The sequence below is a fragment of the Xiphophorus couchianus genome, chromosome 21, assembly GCF_001444195.1.
Source record: "Xiphophorus couchianus chromosome 21, X_couchianus-1.0, whole genome shotgun sequence".
Taxonomy (NCBI): domain Eukaryota; kingdom Metazoa; phylum Chordata; class Actinopteri; order Cyprinodontiformes; family Poeciliidae; genus Xiphophorus; species Xiphophorus couchianus.
This window is the reverse complement of record NC_040248.1, coordinates 1,073,206-1,096,271: the sequence shown is the minus strand read 5'-3', so window position 1 is coordinate 1,096,271 and position 23,066 is coordinate 1,073,206. Positions and strand designations below refer to the sequence as shown.

At 38.8% G+C, this 23,066-nt stretch overlaps 1 protein-coding gene across 7 annotated transcripts in view; it reads right to left on the bottom strand.

The window, feature by feature from the left end:
• The window catches only part of LOC114136422 (NACHT, LRR and PYD domains-containing protein 12-like), a 40,411-nt gene that overhangs the window by 15,016 nt on the left and 2,329 nt on the right, over positions 1-23,066 (bottom strand). For 3 of the 7 annotated variants that reach the window (XM_028004388.1, XM_028004393.1, XM_028004394.1), the window contains exons 3-7: positions 22,848-22,994; positions 5,718-5,828; positions 4,004-4,114; positions 3,610-3,785; positions 15-1,794 (exon numbers count right to left, since the gene is read on the bottom strand). In XM_028004388.1, coding sequence (XP_027860189.1) covers positions 15-1,794; positions 3,610-3,785; positions 4,004-4,114; positions 5,718-5,828; positions 22,848-22,975 — 2,306 coding nt within the window. In that variant the 5' untranslated portion in view covers positions 22,976-22,994. Of the gene's footprint in view, positions 1-14; positions 1,795-3,609; positions 3,786-4,003; positions 4,115-5,717; positions 5,829-9,545; positions 10,202-10,316; positions 11,753-12,749; positions 12,903-13,899; positions 14,074-16,070; positions 16,254-17,519; positions 19,360-20,416; positions 20,644-22,847; positions 22,995-23,066 lie in introns of those variants that run through there. The other 4 variants (XR_003593799.1, XM_028004389.1, XM_028004390.1 and 1 more) reach the window with 4 other exon arrangements.

The following is a 23,066-nucleotide window of genomic DNA, read 5'->3' as shown; positions in this document are numbered from 1 at the left end:
AAATATGGACTCACCGAGCCTTTCTGCAGTTCCTTACAGCTGGAATCAGTCTCAGACGCCCCTCGTATGAGGTGTTGTACTTTTTCAGGTCCAACTCATCCATAACCTCCTCTGACATCTGCAGCATGAAGGCAAGAGCTGAGCACTGGATCTCTGAGAGCTTCTTCTCTGATCTCTTCTTGGACTTCAGAAGCTTTTGGATCTCCTGATAAACAGAGAGGTCATTCATCTCCATCTGACAGTGGAAGATGTTGATGCTTCTGTCTGGAGAAATTCTATCAGTGTTCATCTTCTCCAAATTTTTGAGGATTTTTTGACGAGTTGTTGGACCAGTCTTTCTCTGACCCACCAGGGATCCTAGAAGGTTCTGGTTGGACTCCACAGTGAGGCCATGAAGGAAGCGAACAAACAGGTCCAGGTGGCCATTTTTGCTGCTGAGGGATTTCACCATGATTTGGTTCAGGAAGTCATCCAGAGATTTTGATTTGTTTTGTCCCAGAAAGCTTCTTAGCAACTCAGAGTTCCTTTGGGTGTAACAGTAGACAGCAGCTAGGAACTCTTGGATACTCAAGTGAACAAAGCAGTAGACTGGTTTCTGGAAGATCACACTCTCTCTTTTGAAGATCTCTGTACAAACTCCTGAGTACACTGAGGCCTCTGTGACATCCAGACCACACTGCTCCAGATCTTCTTGGTAGAACATGATGTTTCCTTTCTCCAGATGTTCAAACGCCAGCCTCCCCAGTTTCAGAAGAAGTTCTCTGTCTGCCTTCAACAGCTCCTGTGAGGTCCTTGCATGTTCTCCATGGTACTTGTTCTTCTTCCTCTTTGTCTGGACCAGCAGGAAGTGGGAGTACATGTCAGTCATGGTCGTGGGCAGCTCATTGCTCTGCTCTGAGGTCAACATGTTCTCCAGAACAGTAGCAGTGATCCAGCAGAAGACTGGGATTCCACACATGATGTGGAGGCTCCTGGAGGCCTTGATGTGGGAGATGATTCTGCTGGACAGCTCTTCATCACTGAACCTCTTCCTGAAGTACTCCTCCTTCTGGGCATCGGTGAAGCCTCGTACTTCTGTTGCCCTGGAAACAAATGAAGGAGGGATCTGATTGGCCGCTGCAGGTCGGGATGTTATCCAGATGAGAGCTGACGGAAGCAGGTTCCCCTTGATGAGGTTTGTCAGCAGAACGTTGACTGATGACTTCTGTGTGACGTCAGAAACCAGCTGACTGTTGTTGAAGTCCAGTGAAAGTCTGCTTTCATCCAGGCCATCAAAGATGAAGAGAAGTTTGCAGACAGCCAGTTGCTCTGCTGGGAGCTTCTGGAGGGTTGGATGGAAAACATGGAGCAGCGTGAGAAGACTGTGCTGCTCATCTCTGATCAAGTTCAGCTCCCTGAACGAAAGCAGAACCACCACACTGACATCTTGGTTCTCCAAGCCCTCTGCCCAGTCCAGAGTGAACTTCTGCACTGAGAAGGTTTTTCCAACACCAGCGACGCCATTGGTCAGAACCACTCTGATGGCTCCATGTTGGTCAGGGAAGGATTTAAAGATGTCATGGCACCTGATTGGAGAGTCATGGAGCTTCTGGATCTTGGAAGCTCTCTCCAGCTGCTTCACCTCATGTTGGGTACTAACCTCTTCACTCCATCCCTCTGTGATGTAGAGATCAGTGTAGATTCTGTTGAGGAGGGTTCTACTTCCTGTTTCATCACTTCCTTCAGTTACACATTCATATCTCCTTCTCAGATTGACCTTGTGTTCCACTAAAATTTCCTGCGGATGAACATCTGCTAAGAAACACAAAAAATAAAAACAATCAACTTGTTTTCAGAAAGAACAATCTGTTTTCAGTCATCATTTACTGTTCTTCTTATATTTATGCAACGCCATCACAGTCTGTGCCATATCACCTGATTCTTCCTGCCTATATCAGTCCCAGTCGTTAAGGCCTGGTCAACAATTGTCTCTTCAGTATCAGTAGTAGTAATAGTTGAATCAAGTTGAAGTGGATACACATTTAAAAGTTGCAAGATACTGTTCCTCGAGGACTGGAAGTAATGACCCCTAAGGTCAGTGTGTTTTCTAATGAGTTTCTCCCCCATTAGGCCATAGCATTGGCTAAAGGGGCAACTGCTGCTCCACTGATAAACTTATTCAAGAGATAGACAGGTTTGAAATGCAGTGCTTTATGTCCAAGATTTATCCTGCTCATGAAGCAAGTTTAAACAACTGCATTCTTTAATACCTTTGAAATACAGACAAAAGTTATCTCATAGAAATTACTATTAATAAAATTGTATTTCAATTTATGATAAAAACTTGTCAAGGCCTAGAAATCAGTTTTAGAGCCAAGTGGTAACGTTGACCTTTGAGACCACATTATATTTTTCTTTGAAAATGCTAATTGACCATATAGTTCACGATTTTGGGTTTTTAATATTTCCACAATAATTTTTTTTTTTTTAGAGAAGCAATGTCTTGGTGACTGTCAGATTGAATGGTTGTTTGTGTAAATAAGTACAATTGAAAGTGCAACGTTTAGCCAGCATCAGACACATCTGCTGTTGTGGTTGATGGTAAAGTTTGACAGCTCTTTAGACTGGAGCTGTGAGGTGGAGCTGTCAGCCAACATTTGTAACAAGATAGCCTTATCATTATAACCTATCTATGTCACATTAACGATGAACAGCTGAAACGTTACCGGATATATCAACTGCTATAGCAACTTTGCTCCAACTTCTCTCCTTGTCATTTCTGTGGATATTTTTTGCACAAAATGTTGAATGAATAGTCATGTTATTTTCACATATCATCTCCGATGTCCACTGCGCCATGTCAGCTGTTTGGGATTCCCTCCGTGTTTTCTCAGGGGAAAGCATGGAGGGGAATCCATACTTTCTGATTAGCTACCCGTCACATTCAACAGGCTGCGTTCTCGCTGCCACACAAGAAAACTACACACTACTTCCACAAACACTGAGCACTTCTTTCTTTTATGGTGGTTGGCAGAACACCAAGAATGCTGACGCTATTGCGCCCTCTACTGCGCATGTGGGACACTTTCAGGTGGTTGCCCATTCACACTGCAGAAAACATACAGGCCGCATATGTTTTCTGCAGTGAACAGCCCTGGCAAAATAATCTGATTTGACCCCAAAGAAAATCGGAATTGGGTCACTTCAGGCTGCAGTGTGAACGCAGCCAATGTTTTCGCAATCATCATAACTCACGACATTGAAGGCCTATGTTGTTGTAACCCCAATGTGCTTTTATTATATTTCCATAAATGTACATGGTTTGAATAAAAAATATCTCCTAAAGAATGTTATCGCATCCTCTATTATGTGATGTGACTTAATGGTTATGCATTTTAAAACTGCACCAATTTTAGCAGTAGGACAATACTTTCCTTTTGGTTTTGTCTGAAATCCAAACAGGTTGAACAGAAAAATTAAGATATGACACAGAACATGTCTGAATACTGCAGCAAAAACTCTAACATTTTTATTGGTAATTAAATGTTGTGTTTGCAATGAACTGAAATATTTCATCTGCTTGACATAACCATATTTCTGAATTAAAACAAAAGAACAGAAATATCTCACCTTGTAAAAGTTTGGTTCTGGGTCGTTTTCCACACTGGGGACAGGAGACGGGTCCTGATGGATCAGACTCATTCCAGTGTCCACAGTTGGTTTTGACAAGATCCTTTGTGACCTCCTGACACATACTACAACACGAAAGCGCCTTTTCATCACAGACACCAGTTCTCTTCCTACATCTGTAAAGAAATTTTGTGATCAATCAAGTTGATCTGATCAACACAATCAGATTACATGTAAAATAACTCCTATTGGATTGTGATGAGAAATTCCTCCACTAGAGGCAATCCGAATAATCAAATTCAGTTGCACATTCACTGATGGAAACCATTTAAAAAGCTCTATAGATAAACAGCTCTAGATATTCAGACAGTGTTCTTGTTAGCAAGTTTCTTACTTTGGGTCTGATGGTTCATGTTCATTACTGAAGTATGGGTTTGATCGTTTGGAAATGTCACTCTTCATAGAAAGACTGCTAGATGCTTGGGAAGGTCTGTGGTTATGAATTCTGGAAAAAAATAGACAATTTAGATACATTTGAAACCAGATACTTATTTACACTGAATTAAAAATATATATATATATATATATATATATTCTCACTGTCTGAAGTTAAATCAGACCAAATTTCTTGTGTTTTAGGTCAGTTATATTTACAAAACTATTTCTTTTATAAACTTTACTGATCAACGTTTTATATTACTATTAAAAACACAACATAGAAGTTAATCGAACAGAGAACACATGGGTCACTGAGGGAGGGAGACAGTGATGCAGCACAAAAAAGTAAACAGACAATGTTCTGAAATCAACAGGTTACAATAAACCTTGATAAAATGCCAAGAGGCATGAAGGAGATGGGGCATTGGCTCAAACCCACTTGCCTGGAGTACAAGGACCCCTGATGTTAGTCCACAATTTTCTGAACAAGTGGTTCTACAAAAAGTGCAAAGAGAATTGGACTCAGTAGCCCAACCCCTATTCAGCCTACTGAGGCTGAACATCCTTGTTCCAGAGGGAACGTGCCTGAAAGGCATCTGGGTTTTGTTTTGTTTTTTTAATTCAGCATCTAGCAAATTATATATTGATTTCAGACAACGTATGATTTCATTATTAAAGTCAAAACGTTGTAGGACCAGGTATAAATATTCCCAATATATTGAATTGAAGGCTTTTTCGGTATCAAAATTAATTGCAAATGATTTAAAATAATTTATATTTATGGTTTCGATAAGGTGTAACCCTCTTCTCACATGACCCTGTGTATGTCTATTTTTAATAAATCAGTTTAGGGATTGATCAGACACAATTATTGAAGTTAATATTTTAGAATCAATATTCAAAACAGATGTGCAGATGTGCATTACATTCTTGTTTTAGCTTTTCCTAGTTTTGGTATGACGGATATTATTGATCGCTTCCAGGACAGTGGAGTCTCACCCCCTTCAACAAGCATGTGATTAAAACATTTTAACAGCAGAAGCGCACAGACATGACCTTCTAAATCAGGGATGCCCACACTTTTTAAGACAAAGAATAACTTTTTTATCATCATCCCACTGAGAGCTAACATATCACACAAAGACATGAACTGATATAGTTCATATAGTTGAAAAGCAATGCTACCAAAAACGGAGGAATCATATGTTTGAAAATGTTTATAAATATTTTCTCACTAATTTGGCTTTTAGCAGATAAGAATAGTTCTGATTATTCTAACTAACCTAAAATAACACATGTTTGGTCTGATCTGATTTGAGGCAGTGACAATAAAATGTTTATATCTTTTACAGTTGAAACATCTGGATTTACCTGTAAGTTTGATACATTATAAATTGAAACAATAAATTTAGCAGCTCAGTCTGATTTTTCCTCACATACAGTGGTCATTTAATCACAACACTGAAATAATTCATTAAATTAAAAATAGCTTGTTAATAAAAAAATATAAATCATTCAAAAACAAGCAAGTTGTCAGAAAACCCTAGATAATGTGTAATAGCACTAAAACATCAAACAGTTGCACATTCACTGATGGAAACCATTTAAAAAGCTCTATAGATAAACAGCTCTAGATATTCAGACAGTGTTCTTGTTAGCAAGTTTCTTACTTTGGGTCTGATGGTTCATGTTCATTACTGAAGTACGGGTTTGATCGTTTGGAAATGTCACTCTTCATAGAAAGACTGCTAGATGCTTGGGAAGGTCTGTGGTTATGAATTCTGGAAAAAAATAGACAATTTAGATACATTTGAAACCAGATACTTATTTACACTGAATTAAAAATATATATATATATATATATATATTCTCACTGTCTGAAGTTAAATCAGACCAAATTTCTTTTGTTTTAGGGCAGTTATATTTACAAAACTATTTCTTTTTTAAACTTTACTGATCAACGTTTTATATTACTATTAAAAACACAACATAGAAGTTAATCGAACAGAGAACACATGGGTCACTGAGGGAGGGAGACAGTGATGCAGCACAAAAAAGTAAACAGACAATGTTCTGAAATCAACAGGTTACAATAAACCTTGATAAAATGCCAAGAGGCATGAAGGAGATGGGGCATTGGCTCAAACCCACTTGCCTGGAGTACAAGGACCCCTGATGTTAGTCTATTCAGTATAAATTAGGAATGGGAAGGAGTCCCTTGGGGCCAATCACTTTAACAACATGAAGTAATTGCCTTGTTTTGAAATTCTGTCTTCATTTAATATTCTGTGTGGTAAATGCAGTTTGGTGTTGGGAAGAATGGCAGAACTGGTGGTGAGTCAAGCCACTGTGAAAACCTTTTAAGATGAATTCTGAAATACTGTTAAAAAATTCTTTAAGTTAACCGTCATGCTGAAAACACTTCCATGTTATTCAATGGGTCCTTATGGCAGTTAAGGGGTTAAGTGACCTCTGAAGCCCTCGGGATCACAGCTACCTGTAATTGCTCCTACATCGTTTTTCTAAAAATCATTGATATGTCATTTTCTAATGACAGACTGGATTAGATGATTAAAAAACAAGTAAAATACATATATAAAGGAATTTACATCAAAAATTACAATGTGATCAAAGACTGCTGTTGATATTATAATACAGTTTACATGACATTAGAGTTTTAATGACTTTATTGTTTGATAAGGAAAACCCTTAATAAAATATTCACACTTTGATGCAATGAAATCGTCAGTGTTAATTTTATTATAAAGCACTTTAAAAACAGATATTAACTGCACCAAAGAGCTCTACAGTATTCATAAACCACAGATAAAAAGACAAGAATAAAACACAGACAGGTAAATTACAATGTCAGGCCTTATGGAAAATAAAAGTAATAATTGTTTTAAGGAGTGAATTACTATTATTAACAACTATACATTATTACAATACACTGAAATAAATTCTTTTTATGATAGGGTTTGTCTTGAATATTGTATTGTGCAACTGAAAAGGATTCAGAACGCTTCACTTTCCCACCACATTATGTTACAGACTTATTTCAAATAAGTTTGTAACATTCATTATATTAAATGAATCGCTTTCCTGAAAATCAAACACACAAATACCCCATTATGATAAAGTGGAAAAAAGGTTTGAGACTTTTTGCTAATTCATTAAAAATGGAAAAATCACATAACCAGGATTGAACCCTAGCTATAATATTGTGTTAAAAATGTTTCTTCTCATAATTAAAAAGAGTCACATTATTTTCACATCAGCTATAGGAAGCTGGACAGAAGGAACACCAGCCCTTACTGTGACTCATAAAAATCTTGAAATAAAGGTATTTCTCTAATACGTATCAGCTTTTGTTTTCTAAACTAAGACAGATAGAAAACAACAAACAAAAGCATAAAACCTGAAAGAAAACCAGATATGAGAAACTGTGGAGTTCCAAACCATGCTGGTCGGAGACAAAATAAAAAATCAGAGCTGATGAAACCATTAGACTGGTGGTTTGACGTCATTCTCCCACCTCACCTGTATAACTTCATGCACATCCTGTCACTGGAATAAACATCAGGTTAGATAACCGTTTTGTCTGAGTTCTTTCCCATTCTTTAGATTGATACATTCCAGTTTGTTTCCACTTTAAATGTAGTCACTATGAGGACAATTTTATCCCATTTATTAGACTCAGTTTTGTTATTGCGCAACTTTCCGCAGATTTGCGAAGCATAGGATGAATAACAACATCACAGTTGTAAATTACTGTGGTGATCAAGCCTGCATTGAAACTGGTCCTAAAAGCACAACGTTTACTAAGCAGTTTTAGATCCGTTACCAAAAACCCCAAACCCAATATCAGACAAATAATTTTATTCTGGTATCTTTAACAGATGAGAATGGCATCGACGAGGGCAGCTAAACGGGGTCCTTCAGTTCGTTAATATCTGCAGACAGAAGTGAAGTCAGCACTTCATATAAAAATATGTTCATTTGTAACGCGGCGTTTAATTAAATAGGAGTTTAAATCCTTTCGAAATTTGTACAAGGACAACCAAGGAGCTTACCTTAAATAAAAAGTCAGTTCTGAAGGAGAACCGGTGGAAGTCTAGAATGTTCCGGAAACCCGGCAAAACCTCAGCAAAGCTCAGCAAAGCACGATTAAGTTGGGCTTTAAGCTGACAGTCGGGCTAAATTCACCTCTCATCCTCACCGGATGCTGTTAGGAGTTTCCACAACTTACTAATAAACACTTGGGGAGAAAAAAACACTTCAGTGGAGCTTTCCCGACGGATTCCTTAAGTTTTACCCATCTAGTGATGTGACTAGGAGACGTGAAGTGGTTACACCAGACCAGGCTGATGAAAATACTTACTTTCCTGTTTGCGTTGTCATTCAGTCCGGAATCCTCTAACTAAGGTGCAACAGTCCAGCTGACCCGACCGACCGACCAGCCAACAGGTCTGTGGGCGCCAAGGTGTTCGTCTAAGGTCACGTGTCAGGAAATGGATGCGTCAGAGGAAGTGGAGAGAAAACGTGAATTTAGGAATAACTGGAACAAAACAGGAGTTTGGATGTACTTTGGAAAAGTTGTACATAAATGATGTTGGAAGTTTCATAAGAATAAAAAAAACCATATCTTCTGAGAACATAGTTATTAGGGGAGAAAATAATCACCAACCTTCATTTATAGATCACGTTACACAGACATGGAGACCAAAGTTCTTCACAGGGTTATACAGTAAAATACAACTGATAAGTCACAAACATGTACAGCAAATCAGATATGAGACATGGAAAATAAACAATAAAACAAAGGACTCATTTTTTGTAAATAATTCACTGAGGAGCAGATATTCTGGCAGTTTAATTAAATGATATATGGTTGGACTTAAAATTAGACATTTATATGTCCTTTATAAGTCTTTGTTTTTTCCCCATGATTTACACATTAACAAATATTTTACTAAGTTTATCTGCTTCTTTTTCTCACTAAGATCTCTAGTTCAAATTGTCTATGTTCCACTGAGATATTACCAAAGCATCCTGACAACCAGTAACATCAATCAATCAATCAATCAATCAATCATTTTTTATTTAAAAAGCACCTTTCATACTCAAAGCAGCTCAAAGTGCTACACAGATTAATAAAAACAAACACACAAACAAACAAAAACAAACAACTAATCACTCCAATTCCACATGGAAAAACACACAGCTGCATGGAAAATGCACAGACTAAGAAGAAATGATTCAGTTTAGGAAATACAATCAAAAAGATGGGTCTTGAGCCTCACATGACATCCAGATTTTAGAAAGCTCTCCTAATGATCCAGTCCATCGGTTAGAGATACAATGGAGACCAATGGACGTCCCAGTATCACAGCTGTTGGACTTTAATGAATAGGTGGAGCTACTGAACTGGACTCTGAACTGATGGACACTAGAAAGACCTCTAAAGCTATTCCATGTTGTAGAGCATGATGACAAACTTTAATAAACCAAGCTTTAATAAAAAGCAAAAGCTAAAAATGCACACAAAGATTCAGTCAGATCTGGTATACATTCTGATTACTCACACCTTAAACTGCAAAACAAACTCCTAAACCAAAGACTTCTACTTTCTAGACTTTGTTCTAGAAACACACTACATCAATGTGCAAGAGTTACACAAAACCAAGGTAGTTTCAGGGCTCAGGAGTTACAGACAGAATCTAATGATGGCTGATATTCATATTAGTTTATTCATCTCATCCTTCTGGATCCTGTACAGTTTTTATGTGTTTTTGATTATGTTTATTCTTTAATAAAAATAAAATTAAGTAAAAATTGTAGAAAATATAAGATATTGAGGAGCCTTGATATTTAAAATCCTAACTGCTATAAAGGAGTCAGGAAGCCAGCCTTCTCAGATGGAACCATGAAGATTTTCCTGTGCAGCAACAGAAACATCAGAGCTCATGGCAGGATGGGGACATTATGGACTGGACATGTCTCCGTCAGAGAAACACAAACTGGGAGAGGAGTCACTGCATAGGGCCTTAGTGGTATTGATCTGCTGTCTCTTTAAGACCTGCTGCAGTTTCCTGGTGTCTGCTGTGATCTTGGCCTTGACCTCCGGGTTTCTGCTCTGAGATGGGGACATCGCCTGCAGAGACAGGAAGTGGACGTCAAGAGAAAACCTGACACCTAAGGTTGCTCCATTAGCTGGACACCTGTTTCCATCACATTAAAGCCGACTGGTGAAGACATGAAGAGCAGACCTGATCCAATTTCTGAACTGAAGCATCTCTGGTTCTGAATGAAACCTGAATACAGCAGGAGAACCACCTCCACCTGGACACAAAGAATCCAACCAGGATTTGTTGATCATCATCTGTCATGTTGATGTTTGACAGAAATATCATGACTTTAAGAAGAAACCAGGCAGAAGTTCAGATCCAAATATTTCCCTTTAGAACCATCCGAGGTCTCTACTTTCATCTGGAGGAGATCACAGACCTCTCCTGGAGATCTGAGCTGAACTGCTGGATGAACAGACAGATGTGTGCAGCTGTTTTTACCCCACAGAGAGTTTCCCAGGTCTTCTATGTGAGTGGAGAAAGAAAACAGATCTGAGTCAATCTTCAGCTTCATCTCCTTTCAGGTTGGCCTCTTTCATTGTAAAAGCCCAGAAATACTCTGAAAATCAGACTTTGCCCACTCAGTTAGGAACCTGCATCACCAGATGATGCTATATTAAACCTAATGAACATTTAATTGAACACTGAGGTCACCCTATAGTTTGCTCTGCCAAACTCCTCAGATAAATTCCAGACAAAATATTGTTCATATTAAAAATGGACAAATCAACAAAAATGATTAAATATTAAAAATACAGCTTTTTCTGAGCAGAGTGAGAATCAATGGGATGCCTCAAAATATTGATGAAATTTAACTGAGAAGAAAATAAGAAAAAAAACAACTAATTTATGAATCTTTTAATGGTCTAAAATGAATCTGAATATTAAATTTGAACATGTCTGGATTCCCATCAAATCCAGACATGGATTCAAGCTGCAGCTTGAATATCAGATGAAGATGTTGATTCACTAATTGAACATTTCAGTTTTAGTCTTGGAAAGAAGGAAACTAACTTCATGAAGACAGCTGACCTTAGCAGAGCAAAGTTTAACGATGAGCCATCGATCCAACAGAACCGTTCTGCAGGAAAAACAGGGAAAATCCTCCAAATGAAAAGATTTTATCATCTGACTCACTGAGGTGTTTGCAGCATCAGATAAAATGACAATATCTTATGAAACATTTGCAGAAAACATCTAAAATATGAGAAAAAGACCATTCAAAATCTGCATCAACATGGAAAATTTTCATTTGAGCTTTATTTCATGTTTCTTGGTTACAGGATAAAAATTAACCAGTGAGAAAAACAAAACTTTCCAGTTGAATAAAGTTCAGATAAAAAAATTAAAAAGTCTCTAAATGCAGTTGAGTTTCAATTTCATCTTCATTGATCAAAAAACCCAACAATATCAGACATTAAATGACAGACAGGAGGAAATAAACAGGATGGAAATCATTCAGGTCAAAGGTCATCATGATCCAGTCAGAGTCTTTTTAGACTCAAACTGCTGCAGCTTCTGAGGATCAGCAGGAAAACAGAAACAATTCTCTACTTTACAAAGATGGTGTCCTCCACCTGCAGAGAGAAGAAAGATGCAGAGATCAGATCAGTGAGTTTCCAGCTTCTCTCCAGCAGCAGTCAGTGACGCAGCACATCCAGGAGAAAGAGCAGCAGGGCCTTCAGTCCTGTTCAGAGCAGCTTCCTTTCAGCTCTCATCTTAACGTGTTGCAGTGAACACACTGAGCTCCAAGCTCACACACCTACACACACTTTCAGCATCCAGTCTGCTTCCTCTGCAGGTTCCACTCAAGTCCACAGTGGAAACAAACTGCTGAGATTCCTGAAGGCTTCACTGCTGCTGCAACACTGGAGGATGGATTTGCTGCTGCTGCATTTAGACACAAACTGCTGCTGATCAACATCTCATCTGCTGCTGGAACATCAGCTGACTGACCAACATGGAGGCTGTCCCTGAACACATCTGGATGAGACTGAGGACAGGAGGACACATGTCCAGATGTGAGGAGTGGACTTGAGCAGAAAGAGCAGCTGCTGACTAAATGAATGATGGTTTGTGAAATCAGAGCCAGTGGTTTCCAGGCTGCAGTCAGACTGATCTCAGAGCTGTGACCAACATCAACCTGATCACTTGTTTTGACACTTTTCTGCCAAGTATGGCATCGTTGCTAGTATTTCTGTTTGTGGGGGCAAAAAAGTTTCTCCTGTTTTCATTATTCTTTTTGAAAAGTGAGGACATTTTAGATGAACAAAAAAGAAAATATTGTGTTTCATGCATTTTTGCGCTAAAGTGTTAGCAGCTGGTGTAGACTTTTTGTACTGTTGTATTTCTCCAAGTCCTTAGATCATTTGGTGGTCTCAGTGAGTTATAAGGACCTGTGTGAGCACTCAAAAAACAATACAACAAACTGATTGAGCAAGTTGAGCAAGAGTTGACCATGAGTATCAATATCAGAGTATCAACTCTGGTACCTTTTATGTCAGGTACCAGAGTTGAGTGCTTTGTCCACCCCTGCTGCTGAAACAGCTGGACTCGCTTCACTCACACACTAACCTTAGAGTCTTTACAAGATCCTGAAGCTGCTGAACATCTGGCTCCTTCAGGTTGTTTCCTCTTAGGTCAAGTTCAGTCAGATGGGAGGGGTTGGATTTCAAAGCAGAGGCCAAAGAAGCACAACTACTTTTAGACAATTTGCAGCTCTCTAGTCTGAGAAAAGAATAAAAGATGTGAGCTGAAGCCAACAGGATGCAGGTTAACCAGTCCAACAGAACCAGTTAAAGAGTCTCAGGAATATTAATGCCAACATGCTGCTGCTTCAATAAAGACCTGCTGACTTCAGCTCTTAAACTCTTAAACTCAGCTTCACCAGTCAGGATGAATTTTGGAGAAAACAGGGACAAATGCAGATTCCTGCAGATAAGCTGGTACTGTAATATGTATTTTTGAACATGAATTATTCCAGAGTTTTATGAAAGAATCATCATTCAGTGATTATATATTTGTTCATGTGACTCCCAATTTACACTACTAGTGTCTACTATGGGATGGACTCCACACTAATTGCGCACTCATTTGGGATAAGTGTGCATGATAATGGATGGATCAATGGCTGGATAGTATATTAATGCATAAATGAAGTCAATACTTATCACATATGGCTATGCATACATTCATAATACAAACAAAACATGGATTTTATTTTGGAACCTATTAAGTCATGTCTTCTCACTCAAGTCATAGTACAACAAGGCAGAAGAGAGGCTAATGCTAGTGCAATCACAGGTGGACACCAATTTGCTATTTACTCATTCTGCCTGCCATGTGAGTATGCATATACCAGTAGGTATATATTTGAGTTGTAGATGTCTTATTTTCAGCAAAGTTTCATCTTAAGTTTGAAAATTTGCTGGAAATATTGCTGGGAAGAGGAATTTCTTCCATAACCAGGTCTAAATTCACTGGATTCTTGGAAGTTCTGGATAATACCTGCAGCCCCACACTGACATTCAACTCATTGTTTCAGGTTTCTGGTTATTTTATAAATCATGGAGAAAGTGTAATAAAGAAAGAAACAGTAATTGGACCTGAGTGTGGATCAGTACAATATCAACCATATGTCTGCCTATGGTTGATAGGCAACAGACTTTTGCCTATCAACAGACTTTTTAAATAAAAATCACTAAACTAAAACATCATGGGTTACTTCAGCATCTGTAGTTTGCATTCTGGATTCTGTAGAAAACAACAGAGCTCCTTCACTCCATCATCTTTCAGGTTGTTCTGTCTCAGGTCCAGTTCTGTCAGATGGGACGGGTTGGACTTCAGAGCTGAGACCAGAGAAGAACAGCTGATCTCTGACAAACTGCAGCTCATCAATCTGAATAAAGAGAAAAAGTAAATTGAGGTCAGCATGATATGTGTTAAAATGGAAATAAACAAATAAATTACAAAAATGTACATAGACTTAAAACATGCAGAAATAAAACATATGACTGGGGTATTGTGGTACTTTAAAAATGACTTTAATACCCAAACTCTGACAAAGCTGTTCATTAATTTATATACTTTTCTTTAACAGAAAATACTGGTACATCAGTTTTTCTGTTTATGGCAATGAGCCAGATTCTGCTGACGGTTTCTTCCTTTTAAGGGGAGTTTTCCTCTCTACTTGCTGCAAGTCATTATCTATGTTTCCATCCTATTGTGATGTGACTTTTAAGTAAATTATTGAAATCTCTCAAAAAATAAAATGCAATTTAGGCATGTTTTCATCTGGTTTGACGCGACTCCAGATATATCGATTGATTAAATAGCTCTGGAGACTGAATCCACACTCTGTAGCAGCACTGGAGGCTGGAACTAATTTTGTTCGATTTTTGACATTTAAAGAAAAAAAAAAAAAGATGTACAATGTAAAAATTGTCACTTCTAGTAAGACACAAACCCACCAGTGGATGAGAGCGCCCAACTCAGAGGTTGTGTTAGACTTTTTTGCTGCCCATCAATTTGAAAAATCAATCTATTTTTTATCCATTGCTTTTTAAAATGAAAATGATTAAATTCAACTTAATTTTCATTAAGTAATATTTAACAAGCGGAATAGAGAATCCACATGCCACTACCCTTCACGCTGATACATGTAACTCGCACGTAAATTATGGACATGGGTTACCCATTTGTGTGTAATTAATTGGCTCAGTGTTTTTATATTGAGATGGGGACTGAATCCACACTCTGTAGCAGTACTGGAGGCTGGAATTACAAGCAGTAGCTAAAGTTTTTAAATTAGGGAACATTTCTCAATGTGAACAGAAATCGGCAAGACACCGAGTGAGAGAGGATGCATTCATTCTCCATCAGATTTACTCCAAAGCCACCTTAACTCTTCAATGTACTGTACTACTCCCAGATAGTGAGATGCATTTTGTTCATGTTTCAGTTCAGAGATGATACTCAAATGGCATGTTTTGTTATTATTGCATGATTTAGTTGCCTCCGTGATATACTATGTGCATAAAGGTGAAAATCTCTGTGCATTTGCACAAATTTGTCAGGTGTGTGAATTTTAATCCATCATGATGCTGGAATAATGGTGAGGATATTTAAGATCTTCAGTCATTTCGCTATGTGGTTATGTATTTTATTTCCAGGTGCACTATAAATGACTTCTATGAAGTAGAGCTGAACAATATTTGGAAAACATGTCTATATGAGAAGCAGACAGGACACACTGAACTCTGGAGAGTGAAATTTTTGTTTCAGGTTCCCAGCAACACCTACACAGCTCCCAGATCTGTCATGATTCATCTAGACCAGTGTTTCCCAACCCTAGTCCTCAAGGCATCCTGTCCTACATGTATTACAGGTTTCCTGCTTAAATGGGCCTTATTCAACTGACTGCAGTTCAAACGTTTGTTAATCAGCTGGACTGAAGCAAGAAAATACCTAAAACATGCCAGGCAGTGAGCCTTGAGGACCAGGGTTGGGAAACACTGATCTAGACCACAGTTGTCAAACTCCAGTCCGAGAGAGCCACTGCCCTATAACTTTTAGATGTGCCTCTGCTGCACCACATCTGAATTGAATAATTAGGTCATTAAGGGTCTGGAGAATTTATCTGCACAAGAAGGGGGTAACTAAGCCATTTCAATTCAGTGTTTTGTACCTGTGGCACATCTAAAAACTGCAGGACATGGAATTTGACACTCCTGATCTAGTCCTTTCTGTCCATCTTTCTTCTAGTTATATATAATTCTGTCTGTCATTTAGCAGGATCTATACTGTTATTTTGGTAACCACTTAAAATATACATGTCTGCAATTCAAACAAAACTTTCTCATCATATCAAAAGTCAAATAAACTGTGGTATCTTACTTCAATCTCTGTAGCTTACAGAAGGGAGTTTGAAGAAAACCACAGACTTTCTTCACTCCTGCATCTTTCAGGTCTTTGTTGTAACTCAAGTCAAGTTCTATCAAATGTGAAGAGTTAGAGTTGGATTTCAGAGATGAGACCAGAAAACCACAGCCAAACTCTGACAAACCACAGTCCCTCAATCTGCAAAAAGAAAAAAAAAACATGAGTTGAAACTAACAGGATGCAGGTTAAAACCAAACTATGAACAAATAAAGAGTAGAAAATTAAGACTGAAACCAAAAAAAATCTGAAATGAGATGTACCGATTGTCATGAATGAGGCATACGCATGGGACCCAGAGGACCCAGATAGTGAGAAATTATGAATGTAATGATGAATCTGTACAATAATCCAGGCAGAAGGATATTAGCTCAAAACTGGTAACAACTAGTAACAATCATATTGACAGCAGACTTAACAGCAAGCAAGACAAATACTCAACAATGAACACAGGTGGGTTTAAATACATAGGGAGACAATCAGGGGAAACAAGGAACAGGTGTAATCAATCAAGGGGTAGACAGGACAACACAGATACTCAATTGACACAGTAACCAAAATAAACACAGAAAAAAACAAATCCTCGAACAGATTTTAATGTTTGATCCAGTAACACGGATTTAAATATTTGAAACAAAACCAAAACATCTTATTATGATGTATTATTAGAATATCTGGGTATGAAGAACTTGATAGCACTAGGCTTGGTCCTGAACAGTTTCTGCTGACTGAAGAAGTTTACTTCACTCCACGAGTGTCTAGAAGCACAAATTAACCAACTGCTGAAGAATGGGACCCACCCTGAATGACAACAGTCTTGATCATAAAAGACCCCCAGAAAGGAACATCCAACTATCAACCAATAACTTGTCTCTCCCCAATATGAAAGCTGCTGTCAGGCATCATAGCAGCTAAAATAAGCAGGCATATGAATCAATATATGACAGAGGCAGAGAAAGACATCAATAAAAGTACCAGAAGAACCAAACACCAGATACTGCTGTAGAATATAAACATTTAGTGGTACAACAACTCAAAGCTTAGAGCGATTGTACTGTTGGTAGTGTCATTTTCATAAAGATTAAATAAATTATGAAAAAGTTAGCAAGTATTTATTTATTTGACCAGGTTGAATGCCATGACAAGATGAACCAGCACTTCCTGAAATCCTTATGCATTGCTATGGCAGGCCCCAATAACAAACTTCTCTGAGTACCAAAAACTACAGCACACCTGTCCTGAATGAACTAAGCACATACAGTATATGATTGAATGGTTGAAATAGTACAATGTATCAAGGAAGAAGTTACAGACAAAAATATTCAGAAGCAACTCGACGAATCAAGAATAAACATTTGGACAATAGGGCTGAATCAGCTTTTACGCAATCAAGACATTTGGACTCACCGAGCCTTTTTGCAGTTTCCCAAAGCTGGAATCAGTCTCAGTCGCCCATTCTCTGTTGTGTTGTATTTCTTCAGGTCAAATTCATCCAGAACCTCCTCGGACATCTGCAGCATGTAGGCCAAAGCTGAACATTCAGTCTCTGAAAGCTTCTTCTTTGATTTGTTCTCTGATTTCAGGAACTGCTGGATCGCCGAATAAACTGAGAGATCTTTCATCTCCATCAGACAGTGGAAGATGTTGATGCATCTTTCAGGAGAGATTTTATCAGTCTTAATCTCTTTCAGGTTGTTGATGATTCTCTGGATGGTTTCTGGACTGTTCTCTGTCTGACCCAGCAGGCCTCCTAACATTCTCTGGTTGGATCCCACACAAAGGCCATGAAGGAAACGAACAAACAGGTCCAGGTGGCCATTTTTGCTGTTGAGAGATTTCGTCATTACTTTTTTCATGAAGTGCTGTAGACGTGTTTCACAGTTTTCTTTCTGCAGCAAGTTCTTTTTCACCTTTATTTTCAAATTGGTAATGTGTTTCTTCAAGAACTTCTTCAGTACCTCTGTATTCCTTGTGGTAAAACAGTGGAACATGTAGATGGCAGCAAGAAACTCCTGGATGCTCAAGTGAACAAAGCAGTAGACTGGTTTCTGGAAGATCACACTCTCTCTTTTGAATATCTCTGTACAAACTCCTGAGTACACTGAGGCCTCTGTGACATCCAGACCACACTGCTCCATGTCTTCTTGGTAGAACATGATGTTTCCTTTCTCCAGATGTTCAAACGCCAGCCTCCCCAGCTTAAGAAGAACTTCCCTGTCAGCCTCCATCAGCTCCTGTGGACTTGTCTCATGTCCTCCATGGTACTTGTTCTTTTTCCTCTTTGTCTGGACCAGTAGGAAGTGTGAGTACATGTCAGTCATGGTCTTGGGCAGCTCTCCTCTCTGCTCTGAGGTCAACATGTTCTCCAAAACTGTAGCAGTGATCCAGCAGAAGACTGGGATTCCACACATGATGTGGAGGCTCCTGGAGGCCTTGATATGAGAGATGATTCTGCTGGACAGCTCTTCATCACTGAACCTCTTCCTGAAGTACTCCTCCTTCTGGGCATCGGTGAAGCCTCGTACTTCTGTTACCCTGGCAACAAATGAAGGAGGGATCTGATTGGCTGCTGCAGGTCTGGAAGTTATCCAGATGAGAGCCGAGGGAAGCAGGTTCCCCTTGATGAGGTTTGTCAGCAGAACGTTGACTGATGACTTCTGTGTGACGTCAGAAACCAGCTGACTGTTGTTGAAGTCCAGTGAAAGTCTGCTTTCATCCAGGCCATCAAAGATGAAGAGGAGTTTGCAGACAGCCAGTTGCTCTGCTGGGAGCTTCTGGAGGGTTGGATGGAAAACATGGAGCAGCGTGAGAAGACTGTGCTGCTCATCTCTGATCAAGTTCAGCTCCCTGAACGAAAGCAGAACCACCACACTGACATCTTGGTTCTCCAAGCCCTCTGCCCAGTCCAGAGTGAACTTCTGAACTGAGAAGGTTTTTCCAACACCAGCAACGCCGTTAGTCAGAACCACTCTGATGGTTCCATGGTGATCAGGGAAGGTTTTAAAGATGTCATGGCACCTGATTGAAGAGTCATGGAGGTTCTGGATCTTGGAAGCTGTCTCCAGCTGCTTCACCTCATGTAGGGTATTAACCTCTTCACTCTGTCCCTCTGTGATGTAGAGATCAGTGTAGATCCTGTTGAGGAGGGTTTTACTTCCTGTTTCATCACTTCCTTCAGCCACGCATTCACATCTCTGCTTCAGACTGATCTTATGATCCTCTAGAACCTGCTGCAGAACAACATATGCTGAAACAAAGAAAAAACAAGTAAAAAAAACATCTGAAAAAGAATTTGATCCATCATCACAAACAGAATATTGTTCTATTATCAAACATCACATTTCTGTCTCTGTTTTGTGACCTGAATCTGTTCTTTGTCAGTGTCTGATTCACAAAGCAGATCAGATCAGTAAAACCTGACAGAAAGATGTCCATCAAATGCAGCATCTTTAAGCAACATGAATTCTTCTGCATCATGTCACCATTTCCTCAATTTACTTTTTTATCAGACCTTCTAACATAAACAGCAGCTGCAGAAAAGATAGAGGAAGACAAATATTTTCTCCCACTATTTTTCAGCCTTAATGAAGGAAATCTGTAAAAAAAAAAAAAAAAAAAAAAAAAAAAAAAAAAGCTCTAATCTGCCAGAGAAACAGCTCATTGTATCTGGCACTGTTATCATTTAAAATTGTATTTCACAGTCAGAGACTGGATTGGATGTTTTTAAAGAACAATTACAGATTGGAAATGACATGGGACTGATTTGGTCTTTAAAAATATTTCCTCTTTGGTCACTAGATGGTGCCGTAGACTCAAGTATCAAGGGGCAACAGGTAGTAGGCAGGTGTTGAACTCAGAAGCGAATACAAGTTTTTGAGCACTGTGTAGTCACTGGTGTGTACTTTTGGAGTTACTGATTCTGTGCACTATTCATCTAGTCAGAGTTAAATAATGTGGTGAATTTGCATCTATAAAGATCCCTGGGACTGACTTTTACACACCTTAGTAGGTACAATGTTAGCCACCTAGCAAGTCACTAGTGCACTACGAGGCTGCCTAGTTCATGCATCAAAATGACCATCAGATTTAATAACATGTTCAGTTTTAATGCAACTTGCACAAAAAGCTGAGAACAGAGCCACTTTAAATCAAAACCATTTACACCAGCTGGAAATACAGAGATTTAGTTTAATTAATTGGTCAGAGGAAGATTTATAAAAACATGAATTTTCAAATCCCAACTAAAGACATTGAATTGGTTCAACAAACAGAAGGAAGCTCTGATTGGAGGTGTTCAGGCTCACCTGGAGCACAGCTGCTCTGATTGGCTGTCAGCAGTCCAGCTCCTGTTCTGGGTCTTTCTCCACACTGGGGGCAGGAGGAGGGTCCAGACTGGTCCCAGTAGAACCTGATGCACTGTCTGCAGAACCAGTGACCACAGCTGGTAGAGACTGGATCCATCAGAACCTTCTGACATAAAGCACAGCAGGACGGCTGCTCCTCCTCACCAACGCTGCTCCTCTTCCTCCCTCTGTGAAGACATTTCTTCATCAATGAAATAGTTCACTAACAACAGGCTGGAGCTGTCCTGGTACCAGAACCTGAGTCAGAACAGAACCTCAGAACATTGATGATCTCTGGTTTGAAATATTTCATTATATTTGGTGTTATGATTGATCTTTCTTTGGTTGTATTTGTTCATCTGAAATCTTTATTCTGTCTGAGTCAGAGCAGAAAACTGTTTCCATCAGAGGCTCAAAGACCAAAATCTGATTCTAATCTAGAGTCCAGTGTAGAAACATGGATCATTCTTTAATGGTGGAACACCAGTAAACAGGATTCAGATCCAGTTTGCATTAATCTAAGAACTTTATAAAGAGCCTTGTACTGTGACAGAACATTATTTGTACATGATAGCAGAGTGCAGGAATAACTAGTAGTGGTTCTTTCAGAGCTGCGTGCTGAGGAACGATGAGAATAATTTATCTTTGTGAACAAATAATTATGTGCTGTGTTTACATCCCAACACGCTGCCCAGCTAGTTGAGATGCTTTTGATCAGTTTATGTCTGTGTTCCTGGTTGGTTAGTGGTTAACAAACCAGCACTAACCTCATCATGCAGGTTCAGCTCAGTGAGGAGCTTTCACGTTCTCCTCTTAGTCATGCTTCACACTGGTTTTATATCATTTTATTATTATTTTTAGTATAATTTTTCCGGTTACATGATGTATCAAACCATACCAAATGCTTTGTCCACTTAGTCAGCCAGAGTTGATGTGCAGCCGCGTCGAGATCTGAAGAACTCGTACCATAAACTGGAGAAACCAGAACAACTACTGAGTTTTAAAAACTCAACAGACACTAAATGTTAGAGCTACTAAAGCCACATTAGAAATAATAATTAAATCTCCTGTTTGTTGTGCATCTCTGTACAGTGCAGCAGATTTAACTCATCCTGCAGGGCCGGTCCAAGGCTGTATGAGGCCTGGAGCAGAATTTGAGTTAGGGGCCCCTCTCCAACCTAAAAAACAATAAGTTTACTAATTTGTTTTTGTGAACAAACAAAGTTAAAACTCAAAGATTAAACTCACAGCATCAGATTGTTGCTACGGTAATAAAACAATCCCAACTATGAATATTGTTCTTTGAACATTTACAAAGTAAACTTGTCAGCTCTTTAAAATCTTACATTTAAATGTTAAACAATTTAAAATATTTCAATCTATCTATGCTGAAACCATTAAATCAAATTTAGCAGCATTGATCATCTCAATAAACAAATGTTACATTTATGTATCTGTGTTAAAATATTAGCATTTATGGCCCTTGAATCCCCTGGGGGCCTGATGGAGCCGATGACTTAATTTGGATTAAGCAGAAGTGAAAATAATTGATTTTCATTTTAATTGTATTTTTTGATTTGTTGTTTTTAAGACTAGTTGTGGGTTTAAATAGTTTCACTGGTGAAGTTTTCCAGTAAGATTTAATTACCCAGTAATATTTTTACTTTTCCTGTAAACTTAACATCTTTTACTACGAAAACACGGTGGGCCCCTCCGGGCCCCGACCTCTGGGCCCCGACCTCCGGGCCCCGACCGCTGGGCCCCGACCGCTGGGCCCCGACCGCTGGGCCCCGACCGCTGGGCCCCGACCTCTGGGCCCCGACCTCTGGGCTGAGCAGGTTTTCTGGATGAATCCCTGCTATCATTAGTTTTTAAGTTAGTTTTAGATTTTTAGCTAATTTTAGTTTTTACAAAACTTTTTTCACCCTGCATAGATTATGTTACTGTAGATAAACATTGCTAACGCTAGCCCAGGTGCTATCATTGTTTATTTTTTAGCTAGTTTTAGTTTTTTAACTAATTTTAGCTTTTACATGAATTTTTTTCTTTCTGTATGGATTATTTTACTGTAGATCAACATGCTTGTTCTAGCCTAGAAGCTATAACTCATAGATTTTTAGCTAATTTTAGCTTTTGCATGGTTTTTCAGTCTCTATAGAATATGTTACTGTAACCCAACAAAGTGATAGCCTAGATGCTACCTTTAGTATTTTTACTAGTTTTAACCCTAAACTGCTGTGACCCTGCAGTTTACCTGCACCAATTTCTAAAACTCTCTGGATGGAATTTTGTTCTAAAGAATTTACTCTTTAACATATTTTAGGTTGTAATAAGTTAATATCAGAGAAATCTGTGTGGACTCACAGGAATCAGTTAGAAACTGGTTTCTTACTCTGGGTCTGATGGTTCTGGTTCAGTACTGAAGACTGGAGGATCTTTTCTGGACCGGTCACTCTTCATAGAGGGACAGACGGATCCTGGAGGTTCTGCTCTGTCCTCCTTTAGGTCCAAATCTTCCATCTTCTGGACCTCAGTAAGTCTGAAAGAGAAACCAGTACCAGTCAGTTCCCAGTGATCCAGTAAGCAGAAAGTTGATTCCCATCATGTGTTC